The 26,420-nt window shown below is 43.0% G+C and overlaps 1 protein-coding gene across 1 annotated transcript in view; it reads right to left on the bottom strand.

The window, feature by feature from the left end:
- The window catches only part of pip5kl1 (phosphatidylinositol-4-phosphate 5-kinase-like 1), a 56,909-nt gene that overhangs the window by 17,743 nt on the left and 12,746 nt on the right, over positions 1-26,420 (bottom strand). The window contains exons 2-5 of the mRNA XM_030742144.1: positions 20,388-20,597; positions 7,649-7,699; positions 7,420-7,574; positions 6,056-6,180 (exon numbers count right to left, since the gene is read on the bottom strand). Coding sequence (XP_030598004.1) covers positions 6,056-6,180; positions 7,420-7,574; positions 7,649-7,699; positions 20,388-20,597 — 541 coding nt within the window. The remainder of the gene's footprint in view (positions 1-6,055; positions 6,181-7,419; positions 7,575-7,648; positions 7,700-20,387; positions 20,598-26,420) is intronic.

Here is a 26,420-nt window from a genome sequence, read left to right as displayed (position 1 = left end):
AACTTGAAGTTACTTCCACAGACCTCTCATATGTAACCAATTCAAGTTGCTGACATTTCAATGAAGTAAAAATAATCACCACACAGTGGTGAACAGTGGTACACTTATGATGGCAATTCGTCATTTTGAAGATTGAAAAACTTTCTGCTGAATTTCCTCTGCAGTGTTTATTTAATGCTGTAAAAAAAGTGATGTTTATAAAGTTTTGAAAAAGAAAGAAAGTCCCAATGACGCCATGATGAATTGTCTGATGGGGATAATTCATCAGAAAGTTGAATGTGTGCTGCAAGTGTTTTCCAGCAGCTGTGAGGACAATCTTTGATGACAGTTACAAAAACAGCCTTAATGAACCGTTTCCTTTCTGACAGCAGAAAGGTGTATCTTGGCACAGGTGTAACAACTCTGTGGTCGGCCCTGGGGCAGTTTTATTTTTGGGCTTTTACCAACTGACTCTCTCACACATACACGGATATATTTAGCTAAGCTTAAGCTATAAACCCTTCTTCTTCAGCTAGGCTACACGAGCCCAAACACATTCAGTGTGGTTAAAGAAACGTAGTGAGCTCTTTAATGTTAATAAGCTGGGATCAAACGAGAGAAGCCCATTAACCACGGGCTGAGCCACTGCTGTGGCTCATCACTACGTCCAACAGATGAAACGGTCGTAGATCGTGTGTAAGCAAACAGCCGCCTTCACTTAGCAGAAACTCACAGTACATCTCATAGCATATAACGTGGTGCATTCTGGGATATGAAGTACCTCTTGGGTAATACTGGTTTCCAAATTACAGGCTCAAATTAGCAATCGTACATCAATTAATAATTCACGACTGCCAATGAACATGCAAGATGAACTCATATAAGCAAAATCAAATATGAAATTCCCAATTAAATTTAACACGCAGAAGATGCAAATATCAAACTTAAATGTCCTTCAATGTCTGTCACACCCTGGAAACAGTTCATGGACTCTTCCCAACTTCCAGGTCCATCACGGCACATGACATCATCCGAGGAGGATGATGTCACCCACCCTCAGTAAGGTAGGCTGCAAGGTGTCTCTGCAATGGGCTGACTTCAAGTTGAATAACTAGTCCAGCTGCTCCAGGATCAGCCGTTGCTGATAACGCCATCTCCTGGTCATCTTCTCTCTGTTGTGGTCCTGCTGGCAGCAGAAAGCTGCTGTGATGGTAGATAAGTGAGTCTTTTCCCAACATGGATGTTAGCAGGTGTCAGCGGCTGCAGTTCATCCAGGTCATCGTTGACAAAGGTAAGGGGTCTGGAGTTCAAAGTGACCTCCACCTGTGTAAGAATGGTGGTCAAAGCTGAGGGAAGCTCTTCCTAGCACCTTTCTCAGGCAGGTTTTCACAGAAACCACCCACACCAGCAACAGATCTCCAGCCTATACCCCTGTCTGAGAAGTACTCTAGGAGCTGTGAACCTTTCAGGTTTTTCTGCAGGTCTTTTAGGTCTTGGTCTACTCGCTTGAAGGTCTTTGCATTATCTGAGTAAATCAGTTTACACAGTCCCTTCCAGCTATGAATCTTATTATCCAGTATCATTATCAGGTTCTCATGGTTCTGTTGAACTAACAACTCCCAGTATCTGATCTTTGCAGGCAGAGAACTCTACCCTGAACTTTCCCACTGTAGGTACGCCACTTGTTTGCTGGCATAGCAAAATACACAAAGTGTTCTCTGCTCGTCCCTCTGGTACAGAGATCTGGTGACTCAGGGGGAGCTCAGAGTGCCGGCTGTGCCATTGTTGATTCAGATCAGGTGGCAGCTTCTGGTCCAGGTTCAGCTCTCTCTCCTCCTGCTGCAGGAATTTAACCCTTATTAATGGTGTTAAGAAGCTGAGGAGGTCAAAGATACTTGTCGAGTGTTGCAAAACACTTCTATCTGTGCTGCTCATTGTCAGTGTCTCCAGCAGAGGTCTTAGCCCAGTACTTTCAGCAGCGTTCCACAGGCATCTGGCTCTTCAATGGGCCCTATGGCTGTCCTCCTCCACCTCTCTGTGGCCCTTTAACGCTGGGCGATCGCTGCTGAAGCCCTCAACAGCGGCGAACAGCTGAGAGGTGGCGTATCAGCAGGGAGTCGGCTGATCAAAGGAATGTTGATCAGCTGGGTTATTACCGTAACTCTGCAACCGTTTGTCCTATCGAAAAAATGCAAACAGTTCCTGAAAGCCCAGAAATTGCATGTCACAGCCATATAGGGGTATTACGTATTTGTTGCCGGAAGTCCGCAAACGGTGGCACTTTTGAAATATGTTGTGTCACGGCTGATACATTCGGAGTCAAAGGGTTAAGTGATGGAGAGTTTGTCATCCACTTGCACACATCCACAGCAGCAGCAGCCACAAAATCATCCACATACAGTGTGAGGGTGTTCTTTATACTGCTGAAGAGGCTTTCTCACCATAGCTGACAACAGGATCGGGGACACACCAAACACCATCCTGGTCATTCTCAGCACACACAGCTTGTTTTGGTGGAGTCGTGAGTCACCGAAATCTCACCGCATCTCTGTCTTTGTCAGCAAGAGGAATCTCCAAGAATGCCTTCTTAACATCTGCCATGAATGCAGCTTCAGGTTTGGCTCTGTCAGCAGGTAATTGTTCAGGGACGGGCATCAAACATCACTCTCGTTGTCATCTTGTCTTCATGGAGCGTATCATGATGTGTCAGTAACATTTGACAGCAGGTGAGAAACACTCACCCTCAGTCACTTCTTCACCTATTGCAGGTAATCCTCTATCACCTCATTGTATCTCTAGTAGCGTCTCCATTGGTCTGCAGCTTGTGTTACAGTCCTTCAAATCTTTTCTTGGTCATTCGGTGACTGTGTGGGAGTTCTGTGTTCTCTCTTCACATCGCCCATCCTTAAATGTAGGGCTGCAACGATTAATCGATTAACTCAGATATTTCAATTATGAAAAATTATCGATGCAAAATTCTGTGCTTCGATGCTTCATTTATTCCACACAACCATGTACTACTGCTCAGTTGTCATCATGTTTCACACGGAGGATTTGTACTGACGCACAGCGTGCTTACGTTTCACGAGTTCATGTATCTGGTTAAGTGATGACATAGAATTCCATTTCCGGGTCCGAAGTGTCACATGATCAATACGCCGCAATGCCGTAATGCCGTGTCCCTGGTTGTTTTAACCGATCCAACAAAAAAAAACACACTCAGCTGTCATTTTACCGATGAGAAAGAGAAGCGGAAATGGCTGCAGTTGATAAGTTATGTTACAATCATCTTTAATAGGGAACAGTCATTGGTTATGCCATTGCTGTTTATTTAGGAGCATTTGGACCCGGAAATGACGTCAGACTTAAAGACCGGATAGAAGAAAGTGAGGAGCGAAGTCAAAGAAAAAGACGAAAAATATCAAAAGTTTGGGAGCATTTTAAACAGAAGATAAGCGAAAAAAAAAAAAAAAACGTCCAGTGTGTCCACTGCAAAACTGAATTAGCTTACCACAACAGCACAACGGCAATGAGTCAACATCTCAGCTGAAAGCATCCAGTCAACGGAGCGGGACTAGCACAAGGTAAACTAGAACATTTCATTCATGTTTGCAGCTAAAAATAAACTTGCAATAGAGAAATATTACAAGTAAGAGAGTGAATAAAAATATATGCAAAATTATACCAAAGTAGCTCCTCCACACAACAGGAGTAAAGATAACATTGCACTAACATTGTCATAGTTTAATGTGGAGACAAAGTCTTTATTTACACACACACACACACACACACACACACACACACACACACACACACACACACACACACACACACACACACACACACACACACACACACACACACACACACACACAGAAGAGCAGGGTGAAAGAAAATATTTTTCTAGCGTGCATGAGAGCAGAGCTTGTTACTGTAATCTATTAAAACCGGAGGTCTTCGGCAAATCAACGATACATATGGAGAAAGCATCTTCTCACATTTTTCCACTGAGCTCCATTTGTTTTACACAGCGACAAAACTACAGGAAAGCTGCAGAAGTTAAAATAAAAGCTGTATGTGCAGATAAACTGAATTAGTTTGACAAGCTTACTTTAACTTTGGCAGCCATGGTTACACCTGTAGCATGCAGGAAAGAGTCTAAAGGGGGGATGGGGGGGAATCAACTCGATTCATTTCAAGGTTTTACTAACATTATTTTGCACATTTAAAATGCTATGAAATGTATTAATTTGTATTATATAATAATAATTATATTGATATAAAAGTAATAGATTTGTTTTTCACATGCAAGCAAAAACGCACGTGGGCCAGTAAAACTGGCTGGTTGCACACTGAATTATTTGTTACTCTTTTCTCACTAAATCAGAGTCGTATGGACAACTTTGTTCGGACAGCTGCCCCATATTCAACAGAACAAGCAGCTGAGTTGACAGACATCATTTTGAGTATGATTTTCACAGACATGCGCCACTGTCTGTGGTGGAGGACGAAGGCTTTCAGAAGATGGTTTTATATTAAACTTTCTAAAAAGGAAATCAATGAGTTGTTCATTGTGTGAGACCAGCCTTTCCCCTTCTTTTAAATACGTAAGATTATTAATAAGAAAAGAATTTCTTATCCGATTACTCGATTAACCGATGGAATAATCGATAGAATACTCAATTACTAAAATAATTGATAGATGCAGCCCTACTTAAATGTATTTGTTTTTTGCTCTGGAGCACTTTCATCTGGATCTCTTGGTTCTTGTCTTATTATTCTGAGATTCTCTTTCCCAAAAGGCTTTCAGCTGGCGTGAAATCAGTGCGTCTTCTTCAGTGTGTGCGTGCATACACGCTGCCTCATTGACATTGTCACTGGACCCCGCACAGACCATCCAAACACACTCCCAATGGCAGCAAGTGTGTCAGAGTCTCTCTCCACACCCTGACACTGCTCCTGAAGAAGTCTGCTCCAATGAGCACTGACTATTCAGAGCCATCAGCACCACCTGCTGGTGCATCTGCAAACTGCAGATGTCTCTTTTCAGGTCACACTGGATCGGCTCGGCTGAAACCTTCATCACAGCAGTGCAGACTTGTGGTGTTTCTATGGCTTCGATTTCTATTTTTCTCCAGATTCTCCAGAACCATCATTATCAAATTAGAAATTCACAATTGTAATGTATTAATGAACTCAGGTAAACAAAAAATATGAAATTCCCAATTGAATTTAACACGCAGAAGGTGCAAATATTATACTTACATGTCTTTCAATGCCCAACTAACACTCATTTATAGATCCCCCTCAGCAATCATTTAATCACACCACTCGTTTGCTTTGCTTGCTAAACATAATTTAAAATGTGACTGGCACCTTTTCTGAAAGGTTTTTAAAATGTGACTGTGTTGTTGAGCTACTCTGTTATAAATTATTGCAAAACTCGTGTCAGCAGGGTTGTTTTGAAGAAATGACAGTGAGGTCTAACCCTAACCCTAACCCTAACCCTAACCCCTAACGTCTCAACCCCCATTCACACCTTTGTTCCAGTGACCTCAATAGGCCACAGGAAACAATGGAGCGGAGTCCTAAATTGGTTTCAACTGAAACCACTGATTAAATATGACCCACGCCCCCTTCACACCTGGGCACATGTGTTCACGCACATGATCAATAGAGGGTCATAACCACCTCCAGGGGACTACGCCCACAGGGGTTTAAATACCTGGGTCTCTCCACCATTTGGTTGAGAACTGAAGAAGCCTTTCGGATGAGAGGTGAAACGTCTTCAAGAAACAAAAAGAAGTCCAGTCGCCTTTTTCAAGCTCCAGAGACTACTATGACCTGGATGACTGAGAATCTACACAGACAAATGACAGTGAGGAAGGTCAGGATTTCCCAGAATGCTCCATCAAAACCTTTCAGAAAAGGTGCCTCTGACCTTTCATTTACCTTAACACTCTGAATATATAAGCTTCCAGAGGAGGGCCCTTTGGTCATTGTGACCGGTCCTTCGGGCGTTACGTCTGTGTATCTATATAGAATATATTAATATTTTCCAGTGTGTGTGTGGTACCTAAAAACTTCACCAGCAGTGAGTGTGGGTACTTCCTCAGATGCTCCATGTAGATCTTCAGGTTGCTGAGAAGGAACTTAATTTCCCTTTTGTTCTGAGTCTTCAAAAAGAAGCATTTATCATTCCTACAAGTTCAAAAACACAGTGTTAGTAATGCGCTCCTATTAGTGACAACTTTTAAAACCTACAAAATAATGCAACAGGGCAGTGTTATGAAGAGCTGCAGCTCTGCTCAGGAGACAGAGAAGCTAAATCTTTAGTTCATCCTCTGACACAAGCTGTTTTAGCTCCTGTCCCTTTAAGGCCCCTCCCTCCTTGAAAGCCCAGTTTCCTCTGATTGGCAGTTTTTTGGAAGCCTGCAGAGAAGCTCCGCCTTCCCTCCTCAGCCCTGAAAGCTAACTGCAAAGCTACAAAGTAACAACATCTTGAAACTTATGTGCAGCAACAAAGATTCTCTTTGGATCGTGCACCTCATTATCTGCTCGCTGAATCATTTCTTAAATAAATAGAACAAATTGAATTTTAATACAATAACTTGATAAAACTTGCTCTGTGTTCATAGGCATAGAAACCGGGGGGGACGGGGGATGGGGGACGCCCCCCAATATTGGAGCCAAGCATTTGTCCTACCCAAAAATTACACTGCGGAGGAAAAAAAAAACTAAATCTATAACTGGCGTGCTTTTATTTTGAAAGCACAACATAGTGTCATGTCACTGCGCTCCCCCCGCCCACTCTGAACAGTGTGTTTGGGAGTATTTGGGAGTCGGGGCCAGCGGCAGGAGTCAGAAACTCTTTTGAATGAGGTAAAACGGTCTGTCGGGAATGTTGCCGTGAATATGGTTGTTTATAAGGTTTAACGTTATTTTCATATAAACAAACCAAATCTTTTTCAGTCATCTTAATCCTCGTCACTTGTCCAATATTTAACTGCTAACTTTGTGTAGAAGTTAGCTAAACTAGCCAACATGTTTTGTTATCTCATTTCAGCACAACTAAAGGCTGAAACAGCAGCAGGACTCACTGTTTAAAAAGAGGAACGTCAGTGTGAGTAACAGTCACACAACATGTGTAATGATATCAGGAGAATGGTAGTACACAGAGTAATGACTCAGCTGAAGCAATGAAAGGTGGAGAGGCTGAAGCAGCTCAGACGAGGTCTTAAATTAGCTTAGTGAAATGTGTATTAGCCTGTTATTACTTTTAAACATAAAACTAAACAATTTGATACTGTTTGCATATGAATGAAAAGCAGCTCTGATGTAACCGGGTCCAGCTCTGTGTGAGGGTTAGGCTGCAGTCCAGGTCAGATTCATTTAACTTCTACATTTCGGCAGGTTAGCTCATGATGCGTAGCGACTCACGTCAGGAAGAAATCTGCTTTGCTCTTGGAGTTGCTGATGAACTGGAGGTAGCAATTTTCTGAGCACAGTGACTGCTGATACTCCTGCTCGGTCATTCCTAAAGAGCCACGCAGCGTGGCAAACACGGGGCCTGCAAACGTCTCCATTGTAAAGTCCTGCACACAGACAGAAATCAAACAGGGAAGCTTCCACACAGTGCTGTTAGTCACTGAGAAACACACACACCTACCTTATGGATCTGAGTGACCTCTAATCTGAAATCCTCATCTGTCAGTTCGTTCTAGAGCAGGAAAAGAAACACATGTTAACAGGAGCTCATCACTCGGTTATGCACAGTATATATAGCACTGATGGTGGGACCCTCAGTATCAGTCTGAGTACAATATGAGGACAAGTTAGCTTCATTTTTAGCTCGACTGTTTCAAAGTCAAAGTAGAGCTATTGTCACAGCCTTGGCGCTGGCGGTTTCTGTTCCTCAAACACTTTAACGTTGACCATAACACGAGAACGTGACCCAGAATGCTCAAATTTTACCTTCAGGTCAAGTTTATGCTCTCGTTTACTTTTATTATCCTTTTTTGTTTGTTTTCGTTTTCATTAGATCTCATTAATTAGCAACAAAAATTTCCTGCTGATTCATGGAAGATGCATGCGTATTACTTTTTCTCCTTTGTTTGAGAATAAGAAGAGTTTTGCTGGTTAGCAGTCCCAACAGTAACCTCTGATTTGGAGCTTATCTCAGCTGCCATAGGGCGAGAGGCAGAGTATACCCTGGACAGCAGCACCGACACAGAGAGACGATGCTTCATACTCAAATCCACACCTACGGCCAATTTAGAACCAATTAACCTAACCCCATTCTATTCCACTTTGAGTACACCTTGGATGGTTCAGTGGAGGACATCTGGTTTATTTTCCCGGCTTCTGTGTCTGTTAAACCTCTTCAAGAGGTTAGCTTACGCACCATGTCTTCCTCACACCTTTCTGCAGCTCTGATAGCTGGCTGACTTCCCTGCTGCCTTGATCTTAACCTCTAATCTTCTTTTAGAATAGAATAGAAAATCTCTTTATTTGTCCCACAATGGGGAATTATTCCATGTAGTATTCCATGGAGGATACTGCTCCGTGGGGCTGTTCATCTTATATCCAAGCATCTCAAGGATCACGGTTGCTGTGCTATAGATCAGCTGCTTGGTTTCAGTTATGGTCGCAGTAGGGATTGTCCATAGGGCTGTGTTCAGATCTTCTGATAGACTTTCAGAGGGTACTTCATGTAGTCTTGGTAATCAGCCGTGGGGGATCCAGGTTTCCACCTTAGCCATGATCTCCTGTTTCAGGACTGATTCATTGTAGCAGTTGTTCTTGGGGCTTGAACGATGAGTGATGGTATCTCAGTGATGATATCTCATCACCTGATGTCCTGGATCCCCATTGCCGTAGCACTTCTTGTGGAACGCTGAGCTCATAGTTGTTTCGATGTCAGTGTAGGATGCTGGGTGTCAAAGAGGTCCCACATCCTCTTCATGTCACCCCTTTCACTGGGGTTACATATGCAGCAGCACTCCAACAGTTCCCTGTTCTCATCTCGCATCTGGTTCCACAACACGTGTTGTGGACCTTGATAATTGGTCCGTCTTCTGTATCTCATTTGATGATGGTCAGGATGTAATTAATCACACTCACACAGCTTTGAATGTAATATGCAGCACACTCTTTTCCATCCCAGCACCCGGCTGTCGATCCCTCTTCTATCCTCTTTGTTTTTGTATGTCCTGCAATGTTGTTGTTCTGTTTTTCACCCATTTGGTGATGGAAAAACTGTGACCCCATGATGAATGTATGAGACTATTTGAAAGGTAAAATCTATTAGTTTATAAATATATATCTATTTAACAGATATCTAAGAGAAATCCCGACCCTAACTCTAGATTGGTAGCTGGTGACTCGGTGGATGTGGTTAAACACCCACCAGGTCACTAATGACCTCTGTGGTTCACTTTCAGCGTACCCAAATATTGTGAGACTTACTAAAGGACAGCAAAGCCAAAATTCACCCTGTGCATGTGGATGAAACACAAACAGGCCTGTCATACTACCTGCTGACTCAGCACAGTGTGTTTAAATGGGATTAGGGAGAAGCAGCAGCACGTGGCTGCATCACAGTGGACACTGCATACCTCCCTCTGGTTTAAGGTCTGGTTGAGTTTCAGCTGTTTTATTTCTATATTTTCATGAGGAAGTAAAAGAGCTGCAGTTTGTTTAAGCAGATATTTTAGGGCTTTCATTTTGGAGCTCAAACAGGAAATGAGTGTGATTTCTGTTACAGGCCTTATGGTTTTGAGAAGGGCGCTGACCACACAATGAAAAAGAAACTGCTTCAAACAGTCTGAAAAACAAGAGAAGAATGAATATTTTCACTTTCCACACACTTTAAACCCAACTGTTTTCACACCTGTAACCAGGACAGCCCTTCAGTACCTCTGGAATAATGTGGCTAAATGTTCTCTATGTGCCATCACTGATATATTATTATATATATTATTACGTTATTTGCCTTTAGTTTCATCAGTCAAAGACAAGAATAACAGCAGCTACAGGGGAAATGATCCAACAGTCACAAACATCATGAAACTGAACCCAGAAGGGTCTCTACACGAGGACACCAAACATGCATCAGATGTGACAGGATGTGACTCTGCCCTTTAAACAGCCGCAGCTCATTGGCGACCCATCTCGGGTTAGAGTTCGGATATGTTAGGCTTCTCAGAGGAGACCTGCAAAGTCATAATAAATATACAAGACTTCATCTGTCATGGTTGGGGCTGTGTGCTGGAAGGGGTGGACCCAAACACAGGACGCCGGAGACAGGGTTTCCTAACTGAGGCTTCTTTCTGATGTCAAACCTTCTTATCTTGAAGATCTTATATAAAAATATTTTCTTTGAGAAAGTTACACTTTTATTACTGCTTGATTTGATTATTGTAATTATGTTGGTGTCAGTCAGACCTCACTTTGATGTGCTCACTCAGTCCAAATGCTGCTGCTCATCATCATATCTCATATCTCCTCTTCTTTATCTCCCTTCACTGGTTTCCTGTGCGTTCTAGGATTAATTTTAAGATTTTATCATGTGTCTTTAAATCCCTCGATAGGTTTGCACCGCCATATCTTGCTGATCTATTAACACCTTATGTCCCATCACAGGCACTGAAATCTGCAGGCCAGTTAGTCCTGTGGCTTTCTCAGCCACAGCCCCTAAACTGTGGAATGAATTGCCACCCTGTCAGGCCCCCACCCATCCACCCACCCATCCATCCATCCATCCATCCATCCATCCATCCATCCATCCATCCATCCACCCTTATTTTCTTCCTTCCTTCCTTCCTCCCTTCCTTCCTCCTCCACTTATCTAATTTAGGGTGCTGGAGCAGATCCCAGCTATCATAGGGGGAGAGGCCGGGTACACCTGTACAGGTCACTAGCCTGTTGGGCAATTTAGAATTACCAGCTAACCTAACCCCACTAACTGCATGTCTTTGGACTGTGGGAGAAAGCCGGAGTACCTGGAGGAAACCCACACAGATGGTGGATTCAAACCCAGGACCTTCTTTCTGTGAGGCAGCAGGTCTGGACTCTCTGGTGGCCAGTCCAAGAGTAAAGTGAGGTGACTGTTGTGATGTGCTATAAAAATACATTTGAATTTCACTAAACTAAATATACAAAAACGATCTCCACATGAAGCAGGATCAAGATGTTAGAGAAGCGTTGGTGCCATCACCAGTGATGATTTAGACCTCACAGGATTAACAGGTTGTGCAACAGTGTTGTTGCACAATGACCAAAACTAGTACCATTGCCTAACAGTGAGCCACAAGTTCAGTTTCATGAATTACAGGATTTAGGAACTAAATGTGGAGACAGGCGAAATGAAACCAAAGTGAGATCATAACCAAGAAACACCTCCACAGTGATGACAAGTAAAACACAAGATACAAGGAGAAACCATGGAGACTAAACTAATAAATACCCAAACATGAATGAAATCAAAGCAGTAAAATAACTCTAAAAGAACTCAATTCAACTCAGTTTTAATTATAAAGTGTCAAATTACACCAACAGTCACCTCAAGGTGCTTTTAATTGTAAAGTAAAGACCCTACAATAATACAGAGAAAACCCAACAATCAGACAACCCCCTATGAGCAGCACTTGTGGGAAGGAAAAACTCCCTTTTAACAGGAATAAACCTCCAGCAGATCCAGGCTCAGGGAGGGGGGGTCATCTGCTGTGACAGGGTGGGGGTGAGGGCAGAGAGACAGGATGTAAAACAATCATAGAAACAATAACAAAACTCAGCCTTCATTAATAAAAGCAGTAACAAACAACCGAGACCCACAGACCAGGATATAACATACAAACTGTCATGACTATTGATCAGTGGCCTTGTTGACAGGGAGTTGGGGATAAGCAGCATTATAAGATGGAGAAAGATGCAGTTTTACATCCAGTTACTGTTTCAGTAACTGGAACACAGGTAAAAAGAGACAAAACATCATAAGAGCCCATTGTTCCATCTGCCTCCATGATGGCGTACAGAGGAGCGTGCATCAAAACATCCATATAGTCAGGACAGAGGAGGAGAAGCTGTGAAGATCAACACAAATTGCAGCTATTGTTGCCCTCAGAGGCTACTCACTAGCATAGATACTGTGGGCTATCACAACAATGACCAAGAAGTCTCTGTGACTGAGTGGCCTGTTTTACATGTGGCTAAAGCAAAGCATCAACCCTACCCACAACACCCCACACAGGTCACTGTTGAACCAATGGGTGGTAAAAGGTTAAAAGTTGATGGTTTTGGTTTTTATGGTAAATCTAAGGTTTTGTAACATGTATTGCATCAACCGTTATTGGACAGACAGGCTCATTTTGCTGACACACTACAGCAGAGATGAATAACCATCTACTGTAAATTAATAGAATACAGTGGGAGGGTTTTCTTCTTGTTCTTACCAATTGTTTGAGTCACATGCTAATACAAGAAGGCTGCAAACAGAAACCATGAGCCACAAAGAGCAGAACTCACAGGAAAGAGAGAATTGCTGATTCAAGCTGTCACTGTGGCTACTGCTTCCTTGAAATGACTTCAAAACTAAAAAAGTGAGGTAAAAATCAAACAGAACAGCTGAAGACTCCCAACCCAGATGACTAAATACGGCAAACATGGTTGTTCTGCAACCTGCAGATTGATAAATGTCAGAATCACACTCAACTTAATAAATGCATGAATTAGATTTTCAGCATCACTCTGAGAAAGGATGTTTCTAATTTTAGAAATATTGCGCAAATGCAAAAAAGCGGTCCTACATATTTGTTTAATATGTGCATTGAAGGACATATCCTGGTCAAAAATGACTCCAAGATTTCTCACAGCTTTACTGGAGGCCAAAGTAATGCCATCCAGAGTAAGTATCTGGTTTGACACCATGTTTCTAAGATTTGTGGGGCTGAATCCAACCTTATTGTCAGTCTACACAAAACCTCTCACAGTGGCCATTTTGTAAGTAATGAGCAATTTGCCGCGCTTCCTACTGTGTCCCTCCACACATGCGTGTCTTGCACAAACAAGCTTTGCAAAGAAAAAAACGCCAACTTGTGGTCTGGGATGGGAACTACATTGTTTTCATCGTTTCACACGACACCGAGTAAATGGAGAGCGTTTCTGAAATGCCACTGTGTAAACAGAAGGCTGAAACGCATCAGAACGCCATTGTTTCCTGTGGAAACGGTGTCGTGTAAATGGGGCCTAAGTCGAAGTCGCACAAAGCGGATTTTTGCTCTAGTCAGATTCAATTCAATTCAATTCAATTCAATTTTATTTATATAGCGCCAAATCACAACAAACTGTCGCCTCAAGGCGCTTTGTATTGTGGGTAAAGACCCTACAATAATACAGAGAAAACCCAACAGTCAAAACGACCCCCTATGAGCAGCACTTGGTGACAGTGGAAAGGAAAAACTCCCTTTTAACAGGAAGAAACCTCCAGCAGAACCAGGCTCAGGGAGGGGGAGTCATCTGCCGCAACCGGTTGGCTTCTGCAGGTCCCGATTTTTCCTGACATTAATTCCAATAAAATCATCACCTAAATCAGTCCGATTTTGGCCTACATTGGATGAAAAATCTGCTCCCATTGTAATAATTTCCAATTAGTTGTGATCCATAAGTTGAATGAGTTTAAAGCCCTCTAAAGCCCTCCTCAGCTCTCGTACCCCCTACTTCCATGCGTCGGCTTGTTCATGCACAACTACACACACTAACAACACCTGGAGAGGCTTTAGTATCTGTATCAGTTCATTTCACTAGAGATACTCATGGCAAGTGCAGGATGCAAGCGTAAGCTACAAACTCACACTTAGGAGCTAAAATATGAGATTATAAAATTTGCAGAAGCAAATTCCGAGCTGGGCCATTTGAATCAGACTGAGGCGAGTTCTACTGTATTTGTGTATCTTATTTTGAAGGCATCTGTTGTCGCCAATTTTGGTATGTAATGGTGTCACTTGGGCAGTAGGGGGCGTGGATTTTAGAGTGCATTTTTGCTCTAGGGGCACAGGTGTAGGGAATTAGAGCCAGGAGGAGGTGTGTGGTTGGTTATATGCCCTGTTTTAATCCTTTTTGCACTGTTTTTGGAGCCTACTTTTTATCTTGTCAACTCAGGTTTTGGAGCTGTTTTTTTAAGCTTTGAGTAATAAAGTATTGAAAGTAGCAGACAGTCTTTTCACCACACTGCGTTGGAAATGGCTTCAAATTCCCTCAAGTGGCCTTTTGGTGGTTGGATTGCTGCTACATCTAAGTTGAAAAACTACACTTCAGTGGATGGATGTTGAAAGATGGCACTGCTGCTTGGACTGTCTGACAGCTGACCATGTTAATTGGATGCAGATAAGTGAACATCGAGGTAAAATCAACACCAAGGAACCACGGTAGGATAAAAGTTGTTGCAAGCTGTATGGAAGAGATTGGCCTTCTCACAGTACGGATATTGGTAAACCCTGTCACAACTTTAAATAAAGGCCTTTGCAGTAAATTGTTATTAAAATGAGTGAAGTCAAAAGAGATGCATCTGTTGTTCACAGTGAAGTGGATCATGAACTCAGCAAAAGGCCAGCCAAACTTCCAATTACAGCACTGGAAGCAAAGATAATGTCACATCAGAAGGAAAGAAACTTTAGAATAAGTTAACAAAGTTAACAAAGGAAATTCAGGTCAAAATGTGTCTGAGGTGTGGCTCAAATATGAAACATTTTTGAAACTGAGTGCAGAAACAGAACTGCATGAGTCATTGAAACCATTAATACTACAGGATGAAATGTTGAAACAAAATGAATGGTTTGATGTTCAAATGCTCAATAATAAAGAGATGATACAGACAATGGAAAAGTGGGTATCTGTCAAAGCCAAAGAACGTGGTAATGATGACAATAAGGATGATAATGAATATGGTGTTGGTAAACATGATGCTGTGGCTCATGTTTTACCAAATATAACTGCTGGTATTGATGATATTCGACCTGATGACAGCATTTCTAATGTTGGTGGTAAAACATGCTTGTCAGCTGGTCATTGCAGTAACAGGTCATTGAAATCATCAACCTCATCAGCATGCCTTAAAGCAGAGGCTGAAATGGCTGCTCTTGTTGCAAAGGCAGCTGTTCTTAAAGAAAAACATGAACTGGAGGCTCAAGAGGAACAAATAAGAAAAAAGAAGGAATTACTGTAGCTGCAGAGTCAACTTGCTGCTCAAACAGCAAAGATTACTGTGCTTAAGGACAGAGGTTCTGATGTACTGAGTTCAAGAGCTTATTCAGATGGCTGTAGCTCAGTAGGTAGAGCAGGTCACCTACTGATCGGAAGGTCAGCGGTTTGAATCCTGGCTACTCCGGGCTACATGCCAATGTATCCTTGGGCAAGATACTTAACCCCAAGTTGCTCTCCGACCGTTCTGTCGGAGTATGAATGCGTGTGAATGTTAGGTAAAAGCACTTAGCTTCGTAAAAATGGAAGTGCTTGTATGAATGGGAGTGCATGGGTGAATGCAAACAGGTTGTATAAGCGCTTTGAGTGCTCATACTGAGTAGAAAAGCGCTATATAAGAACTAGTCCATTTACCATAACTAGTCCATGAATTCATATTTGGAAAATGCAAAACATAAGCCTCTTTGCAGTTTTTAAGCCACTGAATTTGTTCCACAAAGCTCAAGTCAGCAGTTTGAGCACTCATCTGCAGGACGTAATGAAGCTACAGTGTCAATGGGAATGCAAGTTAAGAACTCAAGGCCATCGACCTGTAGGAGGAGATAACTCTGCAGTGGCAATGGAAGTACACTCCAAAGCAGGGGTGGCCAACTCCAGGCCTCGAGAGCCGGTGTCCTGCAGGTTTTAGATGTGTCCCTGATCCAACACACCTGAATCAAATGGCTGAATTACCTCCTCAGTATGCAGTAAAGTTCTCCAGAGTCCTGCTAATGACTTCTATATTTGACTCAGGTGTGTTGGATCAGGGACACATCTAAAACCTGCAGGACACCGGCTCTCGAGGCCTGGAGTTGGCCACCCCTGCTCCAAAGAAAGTGGTTTACAACAAGGTGGATCTACAGCTCTGAATATGAAACAAAGCAGCCAAGGATTCATAACACACAACACAATCAGGACTCTACTTCAATACAGGATCCCATCCAGTGTGCTGATGCCATGCAGCCAAATGTTAATCAAACCAATTTTGACATCATGAAACGCCAAAATGGCATTACAGCTCTGTTAGTGCAGCAACAGTCTTCATTATCACTACCTCTAAGAGACATACAGTACCAATCTTTGATGGAGACCCTCTTGAGTACAGCTAGTTTATTAAAACATTTGAGCACAGTGTTGAAGGAAAGGATGCAAGTAGTGTGGACTGTTTATATTTCTTGGAGCAGTAAACCAGAGGACAACCTTAGGAATTGGTCAAGAGCTGTCAACATATGCCATCAAATCAGCCAAGATGCACAGGAATGAAGGCCAAACACAAACTACAGAGAATAAGAAGGATAAGAGGAAGAACATTGTCCTCCCTTATGTGGCAGGATTGTCAGAGAAACTCAGAAGAATTTTCTCCAAGCATGACATCCCAGAATACTTCAAACCAAGTCACACCCTAAGACAAAAACTGGTTCATCCCAAGGACAAACCCCCAAACACAAGATCAGCGATGTAGTGTCTGCTGTCAGTGCAGTGAAGAGTGCTCGGACCTCTACATTGGTGAAACCAAACAGCCTCTTCACAAACGAATGGCACAACATAGAAGAGCCACCTCGACAGGACAAGATTCAGCAGTACATCTGCATCTGAAGGAAAAAGGGCACTCTTTGAGGATGCCAATGTTCACATTTTGGACCAGGAAGACAGATAGTTTGAAAGAGGAGTGAAAGAAGCCATCTATGTCCACTGTGAACAACCATCATTGAACAGAGGAGGTGGATTACGTCACCAACTTTCCCCCGCTTACAGTGCTGTCCTGAGCTCCCTTCCCAGACGTCTCAACCCCCATTCACACTTTTGTTCCAGTGACCTCAATAGGCCACAGGAAACAATGGAGCAAAGTCCTAAATTGGTTTCAACTGAAACCACTGATTAAATATGACCCACGCCCCCTTCACACCTGGGCACATGTGTTCACGCACATGAACAAAAGAGGGTCATAACCACCTCCAGGGGACTACGCCCACAGGGGTTTAAATACCTGGGTCTCTCCACCATTTGGTTGAGAACTGAAGAAGCCTTTGGGATGAGAGGAGGAACGTATTCAAGAAACAAAAAGAAGTCCAGTCGCCTTTTTTCAAGCTCCAGAGAGCCCATCTGATAGAGGGTGTCAAAGAACAAGGATGCTTTTACAGCAACACTTTGGAAATGAGCACAAAATATCCACTGCATATATGGAGAAAGTACTTGGTTGGCCAACAGTTAGGTCTGAAGATATTAAAGCTTTGCAGGCTTTTGCCTTGTTTCTGCGTGTGTGCTGCAATGGAGGATATTGGTTATCTGTCAGAAATGAATATGCCATCCAACATGCATGTCATAATTCTGAAGTTATCATATAAGTTAAGGGAGAAATGGAGAGACAATGCTTATGTGTTACAAGAAAAATATCACCAAGCAGGCTTCAATGATGAATTCATTCAGAGACAAGTGTGCACTGGTACTAATCCACTTTTTGGAAATATTCAAGATATTTCTGTTTTCCAGACAAAGACTGTTGTCTATCATGTGAGTTGTGTAGCTTAAAACCATCATCCATATTCCCTCAAAGCAGAAGGAACCATGAGTTGAAAATGCAAGAGGAAACTTATAGGGGCTGGAGCACCAATTGTACCTGTGCAGATCAAGGCTAAAAACAGTAGCACAGTTTTAAAGATTTTTGGATCCTGGAAGTACAGCTACATTTTACACAGAGCGACTCAGAGTTAAAGGTAAAGGGAAAAACATCCCAAAATTACGACAAGAACAATGAGCCAAGAAAAACCATGACAACCAGGGAGCTGGGCAGACAGGATGATGTTCATGCTGTGGCGATGTTAGGAGGATGCTGCTGATAGCCTTGCATATGAATACATAGTGGATTCATGTTTGTTATATAGAAAATATCACACTCTTTATTGTGGTCATATCATTTAGTTTAACATATTAATCCACCACAGCTTAAAGGGCGGTCCGTGGGAATATTGTCTAACAATAAACTGGTCTTTGGCTCCTCCTCCTCGTGTCTTTTTTAGAAGCTGAGATCCTCTTGTTAGTTAATTATGACCTTTTGCTTGTTCCCACCTTTTCCAGAATTCTTCTCTGTACTGTCAGCTTCTGTGTATGATCCTAGCCTGGAAAAGAAATTTTCATTAACTTGGACTTTCTCTCCATTTGGGTCTGATTTCCTGTAGATGGTGGAGTTGGAAACCCAGGCAACCAGTGGAACAGGAAACACGGGTAAGCCAAACAGGAAATTCAAACCAAGAAAAGGGACCACCCCGCCCAATCTCGAACACTGCATTTTCTTGGTTTTGACTTCTGTTTTGCAACAGTGCCTTCTGGTGGTGAAAGTCTTAAATTTATGGTACATTTTGCAGAAAAATGACCTTTTATAATCAAAGTATGACAAAAGTCCACTTTAACCCATGTTAGTTAGCCAGAATTGACCAAAAACAACAGCCATGTATATCACAGTTATGTAAGTACTCAGATTATATTTGCATGGGTGGTTTCAGCGGTCTCTCAGGGCAGTCTGTCTATTCATTGCAGCTCTGTTGCCTCCACATAAACAACAATGCCTGGCCTTGTTTTGGCTGTTGTCGAGGGCCCTGCTGCACCATTGTGCCACCTGCTGAGCTACACATATTCACAAATGTTCTGCAAATGTTTCCTGATTTTTCTCAGAATTAGTTCTTTGCATGATTGATTGATTTAAACTTTATTAATCCCTTGGGAGAGTTCTGTCAGGATATTAAGAGTTCCAGAACACCCATCCAAAAAGAAGACAAACAACAGAACAAACAGGGAAGACGGGTGTCTGTGGTCATGTAGCCATTTTGTAAAGCACTATTGTTGATTGCAAGAAACAGAAAGAGATACATTAGGATAGTTAGGTTAAAAAAAAATCATCTCGTACTGTGTTCATTATCAACACCTTACGAGGTTCCAAAAAAACACCTCAGCAAAGCAGCAGCACATTTAAAACCTGAATGACTGAATCTGTACAGTGACATTCCTCGGCCAGTGTTTGGAATGAGCGTGAAGCTGTGACCTCTACAGCTCACACATCCTGTGCAGCAATCCAATAATCAATACTTCAGAGCAGAGCTGTGTAGGTGCCATTAGAGGGTGACCTTTGCAGTCTGACACATTACAGCCAATGATGTAGAAATAATACAAACAGCTTTCATTCAGTCCAGTGTTTCAGCTCTGTGTATAAATAAGTGTGGTATTTTCATTTAACACCAACTCATGACACAAAACAATGTTTACTCTGAGCTGCATATATAAATGAATAACGGGATGAAATTTATTACTGTCAGCGCTCAGACTGTTAACAGCAGGACATCAACATGTTTACAACCTGCTGCAAAGAAGTTCTGGCCTCTGGAGCTACATTTTCCCTTCATACCATCTGCACAGGGTGCAAATCTTTTTATCACTCAGCTGTTTCAGTTTCATTAAGGCTTAAAGTTTGGATTATTGGGGTGTGACTTCTTTGGCTGACAGGTGAAAGGTGACACAGGTGGCTGTAGCTGCTAGCTGCCTTCTAGGCTTCACCTCAGCTAACTGGAGTCCCTGAACTGGACCTCTTGTGCATTTGAATACAATTCAAACTTTAGGAGCACTAATTAGCAGGTATCTGTGTCTGTGAGATGCAGCCATACCGTTTATGGCTAAAGAAGCTTGTCAGAACTCCACCCATCAGCTAATTTTGGTTAGTTCTGCCTCCAAAAATCCAACATGATAACAGCAATAAAACTAAAGTCAAAGCTTGAACGTCCATCTTTCATATACAGTCTGTGTACGAATCTTGTGTCTGAGTAATTCTCAGTGTCATCATCATCATCACATGGATGAAGACTCAGAACCAGGTGATGCTGCTGCACAGGTTAGAAGATGTTTTCCCCTTTCAAGTCTGGACTGAAAAGTAAAACCAGTGAGCTAGTGCTGTCAGACTTCATTGTAATGGCCAGCAGGGGGCGACTCTGAACGAAGTGTATTTGATTTCTCAATCAGCTCAAACCCTTTTTTATGTGTAGTTTCATAAAACAGTTTTAGGATGCCTACAACTGTCAGCTGTTAGCCTCTGTGGTAATGTCCCCTTTTCAGCTTATTTCAGTACAAAGCAGGTGGTTCTTAAATCTGTGCGCGTGGCTGAAATGTTTCCTCTGCTGACCGTTACTCACTGTGGGCGGGTTGTCGATGGTGTTCTGGATGGCCGCAGCCAAGCCCTCCTTCATCATGCAGGTCAGGCCGTAGAACTCGTGCTGCTGGTCAATCTCAAACAGGCCCAGGAGTTTCCACTGCTGCCTCAGACCTCCCCACCGCCTCCTCTTCACGGAGCGCTGCCGACGACCAGACGTCCCCGGACCACCCGCTGCCGTCGACATCTCCATCTGAGAAAAACAGCCAGAAAGGAGAAACGTGACCGCTGCACTGTGGATGCAGAGGCGAAAAGAAATCAGACTGAGTGGAGGGCAGAGAGGCCAGCGACTCACACAAAGGACAGCTGACTCTTTAACAGAGTCACTATGGAGACCAACACAAAGGGATAAAAGCTTCCGGGCTGTGGATAAAGCTGCTCCTCTGAAAGCCACAGAAAGCACACGTTAAATGTGCAGTCATGTCGACGTGTGTCACAGTGAGCCGCTGCACACTAACCCTCTGTGTTTCAGACAAACACAAGGACTTCCAGCACAAACCGAGACTCACACCAGCCAAGTTCTTCAGTCTTGTCCAACTTTGGTGAGCCCGTGTAAGCTGTAGCCTCAGTTTTCTTGTCTTCTGCCGCTTCATGTTGGGCATTCAGAGCTGCTTTTGTGCATAACTTAGTTATAGTGAGTGGTTATTTGAGTTACTGCTGCCTTCCTATCAGCTCGGAGCCGTCTGGCCATGCTCCTCTGACCTCTGACATCAACGAGACAGTTTGACCCAAAGAGCTTTCTCTCTTAGGTTCTCCGTAAGCCCAGAGACGGTTGTGTGGGACCATCCCAGCAGATCAGCAGCCTCTCAAATCCTCAGACCAGCCTGTCTTCCACCAACAAATATGCTTCAATCACCCAAATCTGATGCTTGGTTTGAGCTTCAGCAGGTTGTCCTTACCTGAGTTTCTGCCATGAGATTGGCTGTTAACAAGCAGCTGAACACCGATGAAGTAACCTATGAGTGTATACAGATATTTTATCCCTGCACAGTGAATAATGAAGCACCGTGGGTCCTGATCATGTGTTTAAATGTGAGGAGGTGGCGGTCTGAGTGGTCTCAGCCAAACCGGCCGCTTCATTAAAACAGCTGTATGTGGCTAACAGGCTCACCTCAGCAGGAATAAAACCTTCAAACGCTGCACTAATACCTGTCTTTATCTTCTCACACAAACACACCTGAGGCATCTTCTCCCAAACATTCCCACAGCTGAAGCTGCCGATGACCACGGCACAGAAACATCACACACAACAGTTTAGTTACAGTTTTGTTGCTGCAAAGAAAGCCATGAATCTGTGTGTGTCTGCGTCACAGCTGCATCACCGCTCACTGCCATCGAGCTGCAGCTTTCCAAAATCTATCACAAACACATTAGTGAGACTGTGGTACTGAGTCATTCATGTGTTCATTCATTACCAAGAAAACACAAGGGGGCGCGCGCGCACACACACACACACACACACACACACACACACACACACACACACACACACACACACACACACAGACGCACACAGACACAGACACACAGACACAGACACACAGACAGAGTTTCCACCCGTCTGGAGTCCTGCTGCTGTGGATCAATCTGCTTTTAAATTTGTTCCTACAAACATCTGCAGGAAAATAACTGAACATTCATATTTGACTTAAACTCAAAATTTAAAGTTCAAACTGTTTAACTATGGAGGACCAACTCTGCCAAGAACAAACAAACGCTAATTTTTCTGTTTTAACTTGCTTTTAAAAATTGACATTAAACCCCTTTATATTTATTTATCCATCCATCCATCCATTCTCTTCCACTTATCCTGTTCAAGGTCACGGGGGGTGGAGCCTATCCCAGCTGTCATAGGGCGAGAGGCAGGGTACACCTGTACAGGTCACCAGCCTGTCGCAGGGCTAACACAGAGAGACAGACAACCATTCACACTCACATTCACACCTGTGGGCAGTTTAAAATCACCAGTTAGCCGATTATATAGATTATATAGAATCTTATTTCATCAAACACACTCGTTTGCATAGATTTGCAAATGCATGAAGAAATAAATGAATTTAAAAGAGTAAAATGGAAAAAAGAAAATAAAAATAACAAAAATTAACACAATACATATAGTAGGTAAAATAAATACAGCAGATAATTATCATAATATTAAAAGTTTGCTCAAAAATTAGAAACTCGTTAATGTCTACATATCAATTTTCATTATTAATTCACTTCCTTAATTATTTGTATAATTTGTATTTTGGCAGCTTTGGCCCTCCATATTGCAGAGCCAAGCTACGACTAACCTCTTACATTACAGATTAACTCGTGACTTATTTACCTTATTAATGAATCCAGAGTTTCTCGTTATGTTCAAAACAGCCACATCCAAATGATCATGTCAAATTCACTTGTTTAATAATAATTTCTGATAGTGACTCACATCACAGCATTACCGCCTGTTGTAAATTAGCCTGCGATGTCATCAGGCACATCCATAGCAACATGCAGGATGCTCCTCTCTCTGTTCTTCACTTTGCTCTGACCGAGAAACAAAAGCTTCCTGTCTGATCGGCCGTTTGATGGGCTGAGTGTTCGGCCTCAGCTCGTCTTTAAAGGGGACCTAATATGTATAATAACCATCCATCCATAGACAGGCAGGGTCCACCTTTACAGGTCGCCAGCCTGCCGCAGGGCTAACACAGAGAGACAGACAAGCATTCACACCTATGGGCGATTTAGAGTGACCGGTTAACCTAACCCCAGTAACTGCATGTCTTTAGACTGTGGGAGGAAACCAGGAGAACACGCAGACCCCACACAGAGAGGCCCGGCCGAGGTGGACTCGAACCCAGACCTTCTAAATGTTGTTGTAGCTGTGAGGCAGCAGTGCCAACCACCGTGCTGCCCTGTACATCCATCCATGGAGCATTAATTGTATATTACAGAAAAAAGGAAATCATACTATTAAATTGTTAAAGCTACAATAACTGACAGTAGATACACAAACATTTACACGTCCAGCTGACTGACAGCTGTTTGCACATGTTCTCCATGCAGGTATTTCAACAACTAAATCTATTCTGGAAGCCAGTTTAGAACTGATCTTTAACCTGTTTGACAGAATAACATCTTGTGATTTCCTTCATCCACTGCTAACAGCGACGCCTGAGCCTTCCTCTCTTGTGTTCAGCTACCTGCAGCTGGTACCAGCAGTCCTTCTTTTACTCTGTAGATCTGCTGCAAGCTGGAATCCCCTCGAACCAGAACCTGCATCAAGTGGAGCTGGTTCATGCGCTAAGCTCTCCGAGGCTGCGGGGCAGAAGGAGGAGGAGGTCTCGATCACGTGGGGTACGGTGGGAAAGGGAGACTGACAGGCTGATGCTGCGTCTGCAGCATGCGTCCCACCGATCTGCTGAGCTGGATCGCTGAGCGTAAAAGCAAAGCTTTACCGGTTGATCTACATTCCTCCTCTAGGCTGTGTTTAGTGACTGTGAGAGTGAAGGTGCGGATGTCTGTAGCACAACTGAGTTTCCTCTGAAGGGTGGATGGGCTGGGTCTTTTGGGAAGAGCTCAGAGCAGAGCCACTCCTCCTCCACATTGAAAAGAGGCAGTTGAGGTGGGTTGATGCCTCCTGACTGGGCGGAGACCACCGGGGCAGACCCATGACATGCTGGAGAGATTTTGCCTCTTAGCTTGGGTTTGCTAACGTCACTATTTACTGCGGCAGGTGGAGAACTGGTTCAGCTTGCTGAGGGAGCAGAGCAGATTGGATTCATGTGCGATCTATCTTTTTATTCTCACCTGAGAGACTTGTGGAAGCGAGCAGGGCCAGCACCCTGTTCTCCGAGCTGCACTGTTACAAATGTCCAACATCAGCTCACCTGTCACCTGTCACAGGGAGGACTCACCCGCCCACTCTCCACCTGCCTTCTCCACCAGCTCTAATACTCACAGCTATCCACTGTTTTTGGTAAAAAGTGGACCCAAAAACTTGGTGGAGTGAATTGTTTCATTCCGGAGACCCAGGTTCGAGTCCCAGATGTGTATCACAGAGTTTTACACTTCCTCGGTTGTTGTTTTTATTGTATTATTGTCACTTCTTATAAAGCTGTGTTTTCTTTGTTACCATGGTGATGCATCCTTGCTTCAGCTGGACACTACGAGTCATGACGGAGCTTCTTCCTGTTTTGCTGTGAGACAGGGAGACGTGGGAATCTGCAGTAAAGACGGCGCCTCCGGAGCCAAAGTGTAACATGCTTGCACATCCACGGGGTGGAAATAAGAGCAGCCGAGATGGCACATCTCTGCCAGGAGTTCTCATGAAGCCTCTGCTGTAGAGTTTAATGGAAAATCCTGCAGAAAGACCGTTTGATGGTCTGGTATTGTTTCCCTCGGATGTGTCTTAGCAACAGTTTGTGGTGTAAAACATGTGACTTGTGGTTGTGATTTCCTTGAAACTAATAAACCTCAGCGGCACAGTAGAAGGTGCACACAGCAGTCTTCCATAAATAAGCATCATTATATCTTGCTGGGACGTGCTCTGTCAGTTGGCTGTTACAGCCTGTGACAACCATGAGTTCCACTGGAATTCCCAACAGTTTTCCCTTCCAAAGAGTTTGGCGTTATTTTTATAGAACAGCACATTTCTTTCCAGGTGGAAGCACAAAGCACGAGAAACCACAACGGCTGCAGCAACAATGAAGAAAGTGCAAAAACAACCAGGAGGACGTCAGCACAGTAATAACTGATAAAACCCAGAGGACGAATCCAATAAAGAAGGAGAAATTCAATGCAGCAGCTACAAATTACAGACCAATAAAAATATAAAACCAATAAAAGGAATAGAAATTAAATAATAATAAAGTTATGGATAGAGCTTGGCTTTGGGAAGCATCCAGCCCTTTTTATAAACTTTGTCCATTAGGAAGACCCGAAACAACCTTTAACCTTCAGGTCGTTTATTACCTGCTCAAGTTTTGAGTCCAGGTTTATTATGAGTCTGCAGAGACTCCAGGATGTGGTGAAGAGCAATCAGGTCAATTCAAATAACTGCAAAGTCCTTCTTTGCTATGAAAATGAGCAATGACTGTTTATTGAGATTTGAGGCTATATAAATAAAATTGAATTGAATCAAAAATTGAATCATTGCTTTGCATAAAAAGGGCTTCACAGCCAAGATCATTGCTGCTAGTGAGATTACACCTAAATCAACCATTCATCAGATCATCAAGAACTTCAATTCAATTCAATTCAATTCAATTTTATTTATATAGCGCCAAATCACAACAAACTGTCGCCTCAAGGTGCTTTGTATTGTGGGTAAAGACCCTACAATAATACAGAGAAAACCCAACAGTCAAAACGACCCCCTATGAGCAGCACTTGGTGACAGTGGAAAGGAAAAACTCCCTTTTAACAGGAAGAAACCTCCAGCAGAACCAGGCTCAGGGAGGGGGGGTCATCTGCCGCGACCGGTTGGGCTGAGGGGAGAGAAAGACATGCTGTGGAAGAGAGCCAGAGATTAATATCAATTAATGATTAAATGCAGAGTGGAGTATAAACAAAGTTGTTGTAGCCATTTTTTTGTGAGATAGTTGTATGCATTTGGAAACACAAATTTGGTAATTATAAGTAATTCTGCTTGTAATGGAATTGTTAATCAATGACTAATTTGTAGAATAATTTGTTGGTTGTGATGTTTGAGGTTTGTATACTGGTAGGAAATGAGGAAAGGGCACCGGAAGTCACTGGACCCTAGGGCAACACAGTTTTTCGACCTACACTACGCTGTACGATGCAGTAAACTAAGTTAAATCAGAAAGGTCAAGATTTCCTTTATGTTTGTACTTTGCTTTCTTCAGTAAAGATACACCAGAAGATTCTTGGACTCAAGACCTTTGTTTACTAACGCGTGTGTGTTGAGTACGAAACACTTGAGGGTCCAGGCTAGGGAGGCAGCCGTGCCGCTGCAGCCACATTAGTCGAAAAACTCGCTATAGTGGAACGACTTGCTGAAAGGCTACCG

This window comes from Archocentrus centrarchus, chromosome 12, assembly GCF_007364275.1.
Source record: "Archocentrus centrarchus isolate MPI-CPG fArcCen1 chromosome 12, fArcCen1, whole genome shotgun sequence".
Classification (NCBI taxonomy): Eukaryota; Metazoa; Chordata; class Actinopteri; order Cichliformes; family Cichlidae; genus Archocentrus; species Archocentrus centrarchus.
This window is presented reverse-complemented; position numbering and strand designations above follow the sequence as displayed.